The 13,780-nt window shown below is 65.5% G+C and overlaps 1 protein-coding gene across 1 annotated transcript in view; it reads left to right on the plus strand.

The window, feature by feature from the left end:
- B4GALNT4 (beta-1,4-N-acetyl-galactosaminyltransferase 4) overlaps positions 1-8,989 on the plus strand; it is a 28,851-nt gene extending 19,862 nt beyond the window's left edge. Inside the window, exons 9-20 of the mRNA XM_054828404.1 lie at positions 1,104-1,170; positions 2,644-2,787; positions 3,040-3,149; positions 3,486-3,586; positions 3,975-4,057; positions 4,739-6,008; positions 6,171-6,478; positions 6,713-6,866; positions 7,225-7,297; positions 7,392-7,545; positions 7,889-8,015; positions 8,226-8,989. Coding sequence (XP_054684379.1) covers positions 1,104-1,170; positions 2,644-2,787; positions 3,040-3,149; positions 3,486-3,586; positions 3,975-4,057; positions 4,739-6,008; positions 6,171-6,478; positions 6,713-6,866; positions 7,225-7,297; positions 7,392-7,545; positions 7,889-8,015; positions 8,226-8,340 — 2,706 coding nt within the window. The 3' untranslated portion in view covers positions 8,341-8,989. The remainder of the gene's footprint in view (positions 1-1,103; positions 1,171-2,643; positions 2,788-3,039; positions 3,150-3,485; positions 3,587-3,974; positions 4,058-4,738; positions 6,009-6,170; positions 6,479-6,712; positions 6,867-7,224; positions 7,298-7,391; positions 7,546-7,888; positions 8,016-8,225) is intronic.
- The last annotated feature ends 4,791 nt before the right edge of the window (positions 8,990-13,780 follow it).

A 13,780-nucleotide genomic window follows, 5' to 3' on the forward strand; every position in this document is an offset into this window, starting at 1 on the left:
AGATACCACGAATTTCAAATCTGAACTTGTCTGCCTTGGCTGTGCATCCCTGGCAAAGCCCGGAGCATGTGTGTTGGGAGCTCAGGATGTCTTTGGGAGGGGAAGATGTTGGCTCGTTAGCAAAGGTTTCCTTTCTCCCAAGCAGTCATTAATCACTGGAGTCAAGCTTGTGCCAGCAAAGCATCAGAGAGGCTGACAACACCCCTTCCTCGCTGCCTCTCCCCTCCCCATCGCTCAACCTCCCCTCCCGGGGCTCCATCTCACTCCATCCTGATAAGATCTGCAATTCTGCTGAGAAAAACAAATAGATGGGGGAGACTTTTTTTGCTGGAGGGAGGGAAGCCTTTCAGATGTTCAGAAAGAAACAGCAACAACAAAAAGCAGGACCCTGACGCGTCTCTCCCTGTGGGTATCGAAGGGCTTGTCCAGACAAAGGCTCCAGAAATGCGTTTAAAGCGCACGGAGTTAAACCCGTGCAGGCAGCTATGAAGACCCTCTTGATGCAAACTCTGCTGTTAATGTGCGGTCACGCAGCAGGGGAGCGAGGCACGGGGAGGAGAGGAGGTGGTGTACGGCTCCGTGCGTGTTGGCTTTGGCCCTGGCCCTCGATGGGTGCCGTGGGCTCCCTGCTCCCATCCCTGAGGTTGAAGGGGGGCACCTGGAGAAGCTGCCCCGCACCCCGGCATCATCCCTCCCCTGTGAGGGGAGGCACACGGGCTGTGCTGCCTCCCGTGATGTTATTGATGCCGCTGCTGATGCGGAGCTGGATCTGGCCCAGAAGGAGCACGGGCAGTCCCGAGAGGGGAGCACCACAAGCCCGCGTCCCACCTCCGGGCGCCTTCCCCTCTCTGACCACGCAAGGGATGCCCACTAACCCCAAATCCCCTGGGGTAAAGGCAGGAGACGGGCCTGGGTCTGTGCTGGGGCAGGATCAGTCCCCTCCCTTGTTCCTCTCCTGCAGGGCCGGGGCTGGGATCAGCACGGCAGGTTCCTGGGAGCCGAGGCAGGGGAGGACCCGTCCTTGGGTGCCTGGGCTTGGGCAGCTGCATCCCCAGCCCTGCCACCCTCCCACTCATTCTCCACCTCCTTTTATTTTTCCCTAGTGGCGAGTTTTCCTCCCCAGCTTGAAGTTCGAAGTGGTCGACTCCTCCTACATCTCTCTGTACACAGGTAAGGGCCGCGCGTGTCCGGCAGCGAGCTCTCGGGGGGCTGTACGGGGTGGTGCAGCCAGGGAGAGACGGCGCCGGAGCCCGGGAAGGAAACCGGGTCCTGGGGGAAGGACTCGGGCTCTCGAACCCCCAAAGCTTCTGCTGGGTGCGAGGAAGGAGGCGAGGGACTGCGGTGGGTTGAGGCGATGCTGGGAGTGTGCTGCAGCCTTCCTAAAAATGGGATGCGGAGGTGACGCCACGGAAACGCAGCTCTCCTGGTGCTCCAGCCTGTCCCCGCTAGTGAGGCGGCGGAGGGCCGGCTGCTCGGCCCGGCCCTGAGTTATGAGGAGCTGTCGCGTAAGCAGGGATCGATGGCGCAAGGTTTAATTAAATCTATAGATCTTCTGCTTCCTGCCCCTGCCCTGGCAGCAAGAAAGGACTTGATAGATGGGTCCTGCCCCGGCGCTCGATACGCTGGAGGACGAGTCATCGCGCGTGCCCTGGAAGGTGTCGATGAGGCAGGAGGGGACAGGCCGCAGGCAGGGAGAAGAGGGATGGAGGGGTACGGCGGGTGTTGATGCAGGTGCCCGTGAGATGGGTGACGTGCAGATAAATTCCCGCACCCCCGACCGCTATCCGTCGGTGCCGGCTCTTTCCACTTCTCTTTCCCACTTCCCGGCTCCCTCGGACCCCGGCAGCATCCCGGGGCGAAGCCACGTCACTCGTGGGGGGCCCGTCCCCGTGGCGTGGGGATGCGCAGAGCATCCTCCTTCCTTCCCTTTCCCCGGGCTTCTCCAGGGGCTGCAGCCCAACCTCAGCCAGCTGCACGGAGGCGTCTGGGGGAGCCGTTCCCTGCCGCAAGCAGAAGAATTTGGGGCTCAGGAAAGGGGTCCTGCTCCTGCTTCCCTGCAGCAGGCAGGGCTGCCTGGAAAGGGAGCACCCTTGGGTGCTCGGGGCAGGCGGCTCTGAGTGTGGCCAAGGTGACTGGAGCAAGGTGACCTCCTCGGGGAGGTCCGGGGACTGGCCGATAGCCAAGGACGACGTGCCACCCTCACCCCTGAACAGGAGGCACCACCAGCTGACGGTGCACTTACCTGCCCCTCTGCGGGAAGAACGTTCTGGGTTCGCTTCCTGTGTCCTTGGGAGCTAACGCTCCGGAGCCTTCCCGCCCCTTCTCTTTGAGCCTGGAGCCGGAGCTGGGCTGCGATCACTTGTACCCTTGTCCTCTCGGTGCTCATTAGTTGATAGCAATAATCGTTAGGCTGATTAGTCACCGGGTCTGAGAGCGTGAGAGGGCCGGAGGAGCCAAGTTTGCCCTCATGCAAACACGTCGGCTCCCCTTGTTCCCCTGGGAGCAGGAGGAATCCGCATTCCTCCGAGCCCTCTTGGTGGGGGGATGGAGAGGTTGGGAAGTGCCACCTTGGGGGGTGCTCCTGGGACAACGCTCCGTCTGCGTGTGCCCGTGGGGCTCAGCCCCTGTCCTCGCCTTCTTCAGATGAATCGTCCCTGAAGATGAACCACGTGGAGCACATCCCGCAGACCTTGGCCAGCCACAGCGGGAGCTACCTCTGGGAGGCACAGCAAGATGAGCACGGGGCTGACATGCTGAAGTCTGACCCCAGGGACACCTTCTTCCTCAGTAAGTGGCTGGGACTGGACCCTCGCACGTCTCTGTGGGGTTTTGGGGGGAGGACGAAGGCGGGAGCTGGCTGCCACAGGCACCCAGAGCATCCCTCCCACCTTCTGCCCGTCTCGTGGGTGGAGGGCATCTCTGCCGGGGACTTCAGGGGGGCGAGCTGGGATGGGGTGGGCTGCAAGCTATAACATGGGGTGGGCTACGGGGGTGGCAGGGCACGGCTTGGGGCTGTGAGCAGTGGCTGCTTCTCCTCAGCCCCGGCGATCGAGGCCTCCCGAGTGGAGAACGTGCTGGTGCCCTGTGCCTACAGCCCCACCTACGTGGTGAAGGACTTCCCCATTGCCCGCTACCAGGGCCTGCAATTCGTAAGTGTCTCCTCTCCCTGCGATGGGGTCACGCGCACGTGGGAGACGTGGCGAAGCAGAGGGCTTTGCCCCCACCCCGGGGCAGGGCTGTTTCCACCCGGTTAAAATCCAGGAGAAAATGTCCCTCGCTGGCGGATCAGGCTGACCTTCCCCATCTTGACCCGCAGGGGTTTGGGTTAAAAGCCCTGCGGTGTGTTTGAGATGCTGGGGGTCACCTTGCTTTTGGGGGGCCATGCTGGTGGCCTCGGGTCGCCGGCTCCTAGCCCTGCCAGCCCCCGCTTCCTCGGAGCAAGCCCGCTCTGCGCCGGGGTGACGGCAACGTGATCATCTCCCTAGGTCTACCTCTCGTTCGTGTACCCCAATGACTTCACACGCCTCACTCACATGGAGACGGAGAACAAGTGCTTCTACAGGGAGTCCCCCCTCTACCTGGAGAAGTAAGTGCTGGGGGGCTGGTATTTGGGGTGGTACGTGGCGGGGAGGGAAGGGGCTGGCGTCAACAGGGTGCTCAAAGAGAAGGTGCTGGAGAAACGGCGCTGAGATGGTGCGTCCTCAGCCGTGCGTCCCCAGGCTCCGTCCCCTGTGGAAGGGCCACCGCCAGGCTGGCTCTTTCCTCATCTCTCAGGCACGTAGCAGCACGAGACCGGGCAGCGCTCCTGGAGTTTGGGAATCCCAGCTCCCTTCGGAGCCGGGCTGTGCCCTGGCGCCTGCGTCGCAGCTGGGGATGTTCCTCGCTGCACGGGCTCGCGTGTGTGTGAGCACGTCCCTTAGCGCGTACGCCCCTCCCTTATCTCCGGGACCTCATCCTTCCTCTCTGTCTCCCAGGTTTGGTTTTTATAAGTACATGAAGATGGATGAAGAGGAGGAGGATCCGCGCCAGCGAGCGTTTCTCTTCCTCAGCCCAGACAGTGAGTCACCGCTCCCTGCCGGCAGCTTTTTGGGCACCTCTCAGCAGCTTGGCACGGCGCTGAGCACCCGGCATCCTTGCCCACCAGCCCGTCCACTCGGAGATGCGACTCATCGGGATGCCCCCAGCGATGCGGGGGGCTCGAGGAGGGCAGGGCTGTGCGGAGCAGCCTCCCTCCGGGCAGTCCCACGCGCTCCGTGGTCGCACATCCTGCTCGGCTGAGCCCCGAAGCGCTGCGGGAAGCGGGATGCTCGGGTTGGCATTCGCCCTCCCTGCTTCTTGAAGCTGCGTACCCGCATCATCAGCGAGTGGGCGACAGGATGCGACCGGACCCGGTGCAGGGTCTGGGGACGCGCACGGGGATCCGCAGGAGCCGGGTTGTTCGGAGCCCGTCGGTTCGCAGCTTGGCAGAGCGCTGGCAGGCTGGGTTTGCTCCCGGATGAAATACGCGTGGCGCCAAGCTGCGGCCGCGGTTCGGAGGGGTTAACGGGCAGAGCCCCGAGCCGCCAGCCCTGGTGAGCTGCTTGCTGCCCGACGGCTCTCGCTCTCCCTCGCCCAGCGCCGCTCGCGGGTTCATCTCTTGCTGGAGACGAGCTTTCCCTCCTTGTCTCCGGCCAGCACGCTGCGGGGGGGGGTGTCGGTTGGGACCCTCGGGGTATTTATCTCTGGCTTTGCTCCCTAGATTTCCTAGAGGATGAGGAGGAGGAGGAGGAAGGAGTGGACAGCCCTGAGCCCACAGACCCACCTCCCGAAGCCAAGGAGAAGAGCTTTGGGCTGTTACCCGGAGCTAAAGGGAGAGAGACCCCGCCGGTCATTGGGGATTACGGAGACGACCTGGACTATTACAGCTTTCGCCGCAGGCAGGGGCAGGCGCGGGGTGAGGTGAGCACACCTGGGCAGCCGGGAAGATGGAGCACGTCCCGCCAGGCCAGCGCCAGCCCGGCAGCTGTCCCCGAGGACCTCCGTGGCGAGGAGGACGCGGGCCCCGGGCCGGAGCAGGTCCGTGGGCGGATGCTCAGTTGGTTACCCCAGGATCCCGGCGAGGGCGAGGAGGATGAACTGGGGCTGCTGGCGTCTTCGAAGCGTGCCGGGGCTCTGAGCCTTCAACCCCACCTCTCTGTTCCCATCTTCGGTGGCAAAGCCAAAACGCCGGGTCCCAGCAAGCCTGCAGCACCCAGGGCGGACAAAAAGCCCCGGAAAGCCCAGGAGAAGGTCTATGTGACCAGGCTGCAGCCGGGGAAGCGCAAAGCTCCGGCTCAGGAGCCAGCCTTCCCCAGCATCTTCCTTTACCCAAAGCCTCTGAAGAAAGTCCACCTTCGCTCCAGGACCCCTCAGAAGCATCCAGTCGCCTCCAGCAAGCTCCGTGCTGTCCCTGGCCGCCGGACCCCCTGGCTCCTGAGCAACATCTCCAAGGAGAGGGACCCTGCCAGGCGGAAGAGCGCCCGCACGGGTGGCAGGAGGTGGGAACGGCCGGCCAAGCTGGGGACCGAGCAGCGGGCGCTGCCCAGCCTCCTCGCCCTGGGGACCGAGGGGCTCTTCAGTAGGGAGACCCACGAGGACACGACCCCTGCCCCGGGCAGGACAGCGGCCACCACCGATTACAACTCCTCCGAGGCGACCCGCTCGGAGGGGCCGCGGGTGACATCCTTTCTGAAGATGTCGGAAACGACGGCGTCCCAGCAGGAGGAAGGAAAGGGCCAGGAGGAAGAGGAGGAGGAGGAAGAAGAGGTGTCAGACTACAGCTACGAGACCGGGGAGCTGCAGCAGAGCTGGCTGGAGGACTCCATCAACTGGCAGAGGACGTTTAGCGTCAGCTCGGTGGACTTTGAGCTCCTGCGCTCTGACTGGAACGACCTGCGCTGCAATGTGTCGGGCAACCTGCAGCTGAGCGAGAGCGAGGTCGTCGACGTGGTGGCACAGTACATGGAGAAGCTCAACGAGAAGAACGGAGGGTAGGGGGGGATGGGAGGCTGGGGGGATGTCTCTTCACCCCGCTCTGCTCTTGGGGGCGGGTGGGCTGGGTGCTGGGTTCAGGCCAACCCCTCGAGCAAGGGAGCTGCAGGGAGCAGGGCTCGTGGTGATGGTGCTTTCAAGTGCTGCTCCTTTCCCCGTAGCATCTACACCCTCCTGAGGATCGTCAATGTGGAGAAGCGTCGGGACACGGCCCGGGGGAACCGCTACCTGCTGGAGCTGGAGCTGGCGGAGCGGGGCCAGCGCACGGTGCGGCTCTCCGAGTACGTCTACGTCCTCTTGCACCAGGGCAAGCGGGACGACAGTGCCGAGGCCAACCCCGAGGGGCCGGCCCTGGGGGCCACCGAGCCCCCGCCGAGCACCTGGAGCATCCTCTATGGAAAACCCGTCCTGTGCCGGCCCCTGCGGCTCAGCTGGAAGCAGGACGTCATGGTGCACTTCGTGGTACCCGGTAGGTGACAGCAGGATGCGTCCCCCCGTCCGGGGTCTCTGCTGCCCCCTCTGCCCTCAGCATCCTCTGGCAGGAGGAAGGCAGCCCCTCTGCTCCCTGCTTGCACCCTCCAGGCTGGCCCGAGGGGGACGAGGGTATCGCTTCTCATCAGAAGGGGCGTTGGTCGGGTTGGGAAGGGGTGCTCTTGGGACCCTCGTGGCGAGCCTGAGGGACGTTTGTGGCTGTGTCTGGCAGTGAAGAACCAAGCCCGCTGGGTCCAGCAGTTCATCTCGGACATGGCCCGCCTGTACGGGGCTACGAAGGACGCCAACTTCAATGTCATCCTGGTGGACTTTGACAGCGATGACATGGACGTGGAGAAAGCCCTGCGGGATGCCCGACTGCCCCGGTAACGCACCCTGCTCCCCAAGTCTGCCGAGGGGGGTCTGCGGGCTCCTCGGGGTGGGACAGGCCATCCCGGTGGTGCTCACACAACCTGCCGCTCCTTCCCCAGCCCGGCACGGGGCTCTGCCTCCCTGCTGCTCGCCGCCGCCGCCTCCTTTTTAGGGCTTTAAACTTATTTCCCACGCAGAGGAGATGGGGATGCAGAAACCTCCTCCGCTGCCGTGCGGGGACCCTCGGCACGAGTTGTAGGCACCCGAGCCCCTTCCTGAGAACGTCCCCTCTCCTCACTGATGGTCCCTGTCCCCCTCTTGGCCGCGTCCCTTTCGGTCACCAGTACTAACCGCCCTGCCCTCTCTCCTCAGCTACCAGTACCTGCGGCGCATGGGGAACTTTGAGCGCTCGGCCGGGCTGCAGGCTGGCGTGGACACGGTGGAGGTGAGCCGGGGGAGAGGAACCAGCTCTCGCCTTGGCTTCTGTCCCAGAGCTGTTTCGCCCTGATCCTCCCGCTTGTGTCTGTCCCCTCCCGTAGGATGGGCACAGCATCGTGTTCCTCTGCGACCTGCACATCCATTTCCCCCCCAACATCCTGGACAGCATCCGGAAGCACTGCGTGGAGGGGAAGCTGGCCTACGCGCCCATCGTCATGAGGCTGAGCTGCGGCAGCTCCCCGCAGGAGCCCAACGGTAAGCAGGGACCCCCGCTCGGACGCCTTTCCGGCTGGAAAACATCCCCCGCCTGCCCGCGGAGAGCTGCGGTGCTGGGGTTGGGTTACAGCGAGGGGGGGGTTGTTTCGCTCTGGCGAGATGGGATTCGTGCTCGAGGCACGCTGGGTGCCGTGTCCCCCCAGCACCCCGGCCCCGTGCACCCCGATGGGAGGTGGCCGTGATGGGGACGGACCTGTGGTGGGAAGAAGGGCTGGGACGGGGCGTTCCGTGGCTCCCAGGTAGTGGGGAGAGCACAGAGGTGATGGCCTGGGGATTTGGGGTCCCCCTGTACCCCTCGCCTCATCGCTCTCATCCCCACCAGGCTACTGGGAGGTGAACGGCTTTGGCCTCTTTGGCATCTACAAGTCGGACTTTGACCGCGTGGGAGGGATGAACACGGAGGAGTTCAGAGACCGCTGGGGCGGGGAGGACTGGGAGCTCCTGGACAGGTGAGGCTGGGGGTCCCGGCAGCCCCCCGACCCCCCGGGGCAGGGCCAGCGGTGCGGATTTGGGCACATCCCCTGGGAAACCCGCTGCCCCCTCCATCGAGCTGGCTAAAGGCTGGGGCGATGCGGCGGCAAAGGGGCAGAGCTTCCCTTCGGGGGGGCTGCGTCCGTCCCTTCCGTGCCCTGAGCGGCCGTCCCTCCGTCCGGCTGCAGGGTCCTTCAGAGCGGGCTGGAGGTGGAGCGCTTGCGTCTCAGGAACTTTTACCATTACTACCACTCCAAGCGCGGCATGTGGAACGCCCGCAGCAAGAAGTCACCCAAGGACTAGCGCCCTGAGCCCGGCCCGCAGCCACCGACCCCCCCGTGCCTGCCAGAGGCAGGCCCCCGCCGGCGCCCGGTTGTCCCCGACCTCCGCCGACACGCCTCGGTGCTGGCACGGAGGGCACCCGTAAACGAACCGCGGTTATTTTGGGGAGGGGGGGAGCGGGGAGGGTGAAAGCGGGTGGTGATTTTTTTCTTAAGGGTCTAATTTCTTAGTCAGAAATGAATTTATTAACTCATTAGCGCCGGGACAATGGGCGTCCTGCTGTTGGGGAGGGTAAAGCCTCCGGGCTGATCCCCGGAGCCGGTGGGTCCCTGGGGGCTGTGCGGGGCCGGTGATGCCGGAGGTGGAAAAGCGGTACCCAGGCTCACAGCCGGCGCTCGCTCTGCAGCCCCTTTGCTGGGTCGCCCCCCCCCAACATGCCCAGCACCTTGTCCCTGTGCCAGGCTGGAGAGCTGAGCTTTTTGGGGGGGCTACCGGTACCCACGGGAGTGAGTGGGGGGTACGAGCCCCCTGGGGCTGCCCACACCCTCCTGCTCCCCTCCTCGGGACCCGCAGAGGGGAGAAGGGGTTTGGCTCTGGCCTGCCGCATGGGGACACGCCGCTGCGGCCGTACGGGGTGGGGGCAGAGCCCCTGGGCACCAGGGGCTGGCGTTGCCTGTGCCGGGGGGCTGGGTCGGGGGGGGGGGAAGGGCCGAGCCCGGAGCAGCTACGGGAGCAGGGGGAGAGCACATGACGTTTCCAAGCTAATTTCTGTGAAATTATGAGGTAGGAAGCTGTTTTCAGGAAGTTTTGTCTGTTTTGGGGTTTTTTTTATTCTTAAAAAATAAAATCAATGTCTTGGCTGGGATTTCCTTCCCCTCCATCCCCCCGTGCCTTGGCAGGGACGCGGTCCCCGGCCCGGCGTAGGGTGCGAAAAGCCGGGCTGGCCTCCGTCCCTCGCGGTGGCGGGGGGTGCGGGCTGGGAGGATGCTCGTGCCCGCTCGAAATCGCCGCTGCCGTCCGTAAGACCCCGGAGGGCTCAGGCAGGCCTGGCCCCGCGGCGAGCCCTGGAGGGCAGAGCAGCCTTGTCCTGGGCTGGCGGGCAGCGTGCCGGGGAAAGCCTTGGGCTGGCGCTGCGGGAGAGGTCGGGACCCCCAGGCAGCGCTCCCCGGGCTCCCAGGGACGCCGAGCAGGATGAAAAGGACGGGAACGGGGCAAGGATCCGCTCTCGTCGGGGGGAGCGGGCAGCCCCGTTGCTGTTTCGCGCAGCGAGGAGGAGGAGGTGGTGGCAGCAGTGGTTTTGATGCCCAGACGCACGCCCGGGCTTGCAGGGAGGTTGCTGAGCCTCCGCCCCACACCTGGGCTCCACCTGGGCAGCTGCCTGCACCCCACACGCTGCGGGGGGGTCACCCTGCTGTCCCCGGGGCTGGTGGGCCGTGGGGAGAGCCACGAGCTGCTCCGCTGGCTCCCGCACGCCCTTGTTCGCAGGACAGCCGTGCCCACCCGTGCCCGAGCTCTTCGCTCGCCTTTTCCCCTTGCACGTGGACGTGCCCGGCTGCACGCAGCGCCTCGCGGGCTCCGGCAAACCCGCCTGGCCTCGGGCCCGGCCGCGGGTTTCTGCTCCTCAGCCAGGTCGCCCCGTCCCTGCCGATCCCCTGGGCTGCGACCGCCGCGTCCTTGCCGCCCTCCGCCATGAGCGTCCCAACCGTCAGCGCCCCCGGGAGAGCTGAAAGAGCCCCGGGGTTTTATTCCCCATCTGCACCCGCCGGGTTCTGTTTGAGCCTCCGCTGAGTTTTGGGGTGAGGATGGGGTGGTGGGCTCAGCAACCTGCTTGCCATCAGCAGACAGCCACAACCTGGAGCTCCGGGGGCTTTTTACCCCAAATCTGGTAGTTCTGGCCCTGGGATTTGCCGGGAAGGGGCAGTCGGGCAGGCAGCGGGTTTTACTTTCCCTGCCGCCTGTTTTTTCCAGCACTTTGGAAGCTGGAAGCTTTGTTGTGGGTGAGGGCTCTGCCCGCTGCGCTGGGAGTTGGCCCGTGGGCTGAGAAGTCCCGGGTAGGGCAGGCGGCCCCACGGCCCCCCGGGGCCGGCACTGGGATCCCTAAAACCGCCTGTCCTTAGGCACAACTTTTCCAGCAGCTTCCCAGCTGGGAGAGCTCACAAAGCCGCCGGCCTCGGGGCGGGCACCGGCCTCGGCCACAGCCAGAGCCACCGCTGACGCTGGCGGGGACCGGTGGAGCCGTGGCCACCGGCACCATCCCCACTGGGGACACTAGTCCAGCCCCCCCGGGGGCAGTTTGGAGCTGGCCGATGGTGACCGCTCGGGGCAGCGCCGGCAGCACCACGCCAGAGGGTTTTGTTTCTTTGGCAGTGGCTGAGCTGTGGTGACGGGGACCACGAGGAGCCTCTCCCCGGCCGGGCGCTGGAGCCCCAAGTGCCAGCGGGGTGCAGGCAGGTCCCCGCTTTTAGAGGAGCAACCCCGGTGCTGGGGTGAGGCGGTGGCCGGGCGGCTCGCCATGCCCCGGGGGGTGCTGCGAAGGCGTTGGGTCGCGTTCGGGGCGGAGGAGGCGAATAGGGCTATAGGTGCTATAGGGCTGCCCCGGCCATGGGGCTGAGCGAGGCGTCGGTGGAGGGCAAGGACCGGAGTCTCCCGACACCCCCGGGCTGAGAACGGGCCGAGCGTGACAGCAGTGGCCGGATGGAGGGTCCTGTGCAGCCTCCTGCCGGCTTTGCCGGGGGGTCACCTCTCGGCAGCCCCAGCGAGCGCTGGGTGCAGTGTGGAGCCCGGGCTGCGGTGCTGGTGGAAGCGATGGCCCCCAAACTGGTTTGGCCCGTTTCATACGCTCCCTCTTGGCTTATCTGGCTTCAAAGGGCTCCTGCTCCATCCCACGCATACAAAAACGCTCCCTGTGAACCCCCGGGGCCTGGGGGAGCCCCCCCCACCCCAAAACCCATGCCCCTCTCCCAGCTCTGCCTCCCCTCTTTTGGCAGCCCCAAACCCCTCCTTGTTGCACCCACGGGTGCCCCGTGCTGGGGGGGTTGAGGTGATGTGGAAAGGACCTGTCGGACCATGGCCGTGGTGGTGGGGACCGATGGTGATTTTTTTTTTTTTTTTTTTGGAACATCGCAAAGGCGTCTGAGACGCGGCTCTGCTGCCTGGGATGGGGCAGCCGGGACCCCCGGGCACCCTGCCGGCACCTCGGCCGCGCCAAAGTTTTTTGTGGAGCCGCCACAAGCTCCAGAAGCTCGAACTTGGCTGCGAGGCAAGCGGGTTTGGAGCGCACATGCAAAACAACGGCAAAGAGACTGGTTGGGTAAGCTCCCGGGGCGGGCCCGCGCCGTGGCCCCACGCCTGCCGCACCGGCCCCGCCGCAGACGGCATCGCCCACCCCGTGCCGGGGCGCCCGGCACCCGTGTAGCACCCAGGGGTGCACCCGCCTGCCCGAGAGGATGCTGCAGGGCAACGGCCCTCCGGGGCCACCCAACAAGGTACGTGCCGGCCGGTCCTGCACCCATCGGCGTGGCTGTCCCCAGCGCGGTTTCCCGGGGAAAGGTGGTGGCACCCGTCCTGCCACCAGCCCCCATGCACCGGGTGGAGGAAAGGGACAGCACGGATGCTGGGTCTGGCAGCTGCCTGCTCCTGCCCAGCTCTGGCCAAGAGGCTTTTTTCTCCTCTCCTCGTGCCTCAGTTTCCCCAGCGTGGCTCTTGGCACACGTGCGCTGTGGCCAGGCTGCGTGGTGCCGCGTCGGCCACTCCCTGCTTGAAACGCCGATGGCACCGGCAGCCACGGGCTTCCCTGGGGACCCGGTTTTGGGAACAGGCACTCAGTGGTGCCCAGGGAGTGGGAGAGGACAACGTGCACCCAGGAGCTGGGGTCTCCCTGGGGATGTGGGTCTGTCACCCCACAGAGGAAGGGATACGGGTGCCTCCGGGTTGGGGGGTGAGGGACCCCTTTAGGGACCCCCAGACCTGTTTGTTTAACCGTGCATCAGCCTGACCTGGCCAGATCCCTCGGGAATCCCCAGTTTTGCTCCAGATGTGGGGGGGTTTGTGCTGATTTACTGCTTTTTAAGCATCCCAGCACACCCCCGCTCCCATCCGAGCCTTTCCCCTATTAACGAGCCACTTTATGAGGTGGGTGCTGCTGGTTTCGCCTTCAAACCTGCCTCAGCTCCCCCCCCACCCCCCTACCAATCCCCCTAAGACCCCCCCAGTTTCCATCTTTAAGCCGTAGGGCATCGTCATGGCAGGGGGACGGGGACTGGGGGGGAGGCAGAGCCTGGGGAATGGGGCTGCCAGGGGGCTTGGGGACAGCCCTGCAGACAGAGGGGCTCCCGGGGCCGTCCCCAAGCCCCTCGGTGCCTGGCACGGCGAAGGTGGGCAAGCAGCGGCTTGCACGGGGAGCGAACCGCCCTCCCCGCCTGCTCCCGGGGGGAACCCGTGATTCATACAGGCTCGGAGGGTTGGGAGCGCCCCGCCGAGCTCTGCCAAACTCGGTGCACCCGCCAACGCTCCCTGTGTGGGTGGCGCCAAGGTGGGAGAAGGGGGGGGCCCTTGGGTGCTGTACCCCGAAAGGGTCAGGTGTGACCCCTAAGCAAGGAGGGGGCTCCCGGTAAACCCATGAAGTCCCCAGACACCCCCAGAGCTGGGGAGGTGGGTTCCCGCCCGCATCGGTCCCTGGTCACGATGCGATGGTGGCACCGGGGTTTGCAGCCCACTGGGGTTTGGGGAGGCCATCGACGTAGGGACCGTCACCTCGAAACGCTCGCCGCAGCTCCTGCCACCCCGCCCTGCCATCAGCCGCTGCTCCTGCTGACGGCAGCACATTCCTCGGGGACAGCCACCCTTTTCACCCTCCTAAGGAAGCACAAAATCCATCCTGGTGTTGTCATCGACGTCCCGGCATTGTCATCACCGGGTGTCGTAAGCCCCGGCCAGCTCACCGGCCGGCAAAGCCCGTGACGCTTCTGCCGGACGGGTTGTGAGCGGTGACGCGAAGCGCTGAGCCACGGCTCGCTGCGGAGCCGAGGCCGCGTCGCCACGCTCACCTTCAAACAACCAAAGCCAGCGCCGGCTTCTCCGGCCGATGCGCTGTGCCGGACCCCACGGGCAAAACGCCCCGTGCCCACGAGCGGGGACGGAGCCCGAGTGCCCGGGCGCGGCTGAGAAAGGCACAACTCGGTTCAGGAGTGAGCAGCTCACTTAGCGAGCCAGGGGCTGAGGGAGAGTGGCGTGAAACAGCACCGTGGGGATTTTGGGAGCCGTTCCCGAGCACTGGGGGGTACGGGGGGGGTCCCCCATCCCGGCCGTGCCGGGGTCGGCCGGGGCGGCTCGGCGGGTGGGGCGAGCCTAATTAGTACCTGTGCGGTGGCAGCGGCTGAGTCACCCTGCGTTCATCACTGCCGGGCCTGCTGGCGCTGAGCCGTCCCCCCCCCCTTTTTTTTTTTTTTTTTCATTGTTATTG

Source organism: Grus americana, chromosome 5 (genome assembly GCF_028858705.1).
Source record: "Grus americana isolate bGruAme1 chromosome 5, bGruAme1.mat, whole genome shotgun sequence".
NCBI lineage: Eukaryota > Metazoa > Chordata > Aves > Gruiformes > Gruidae > Grus > Grus americana.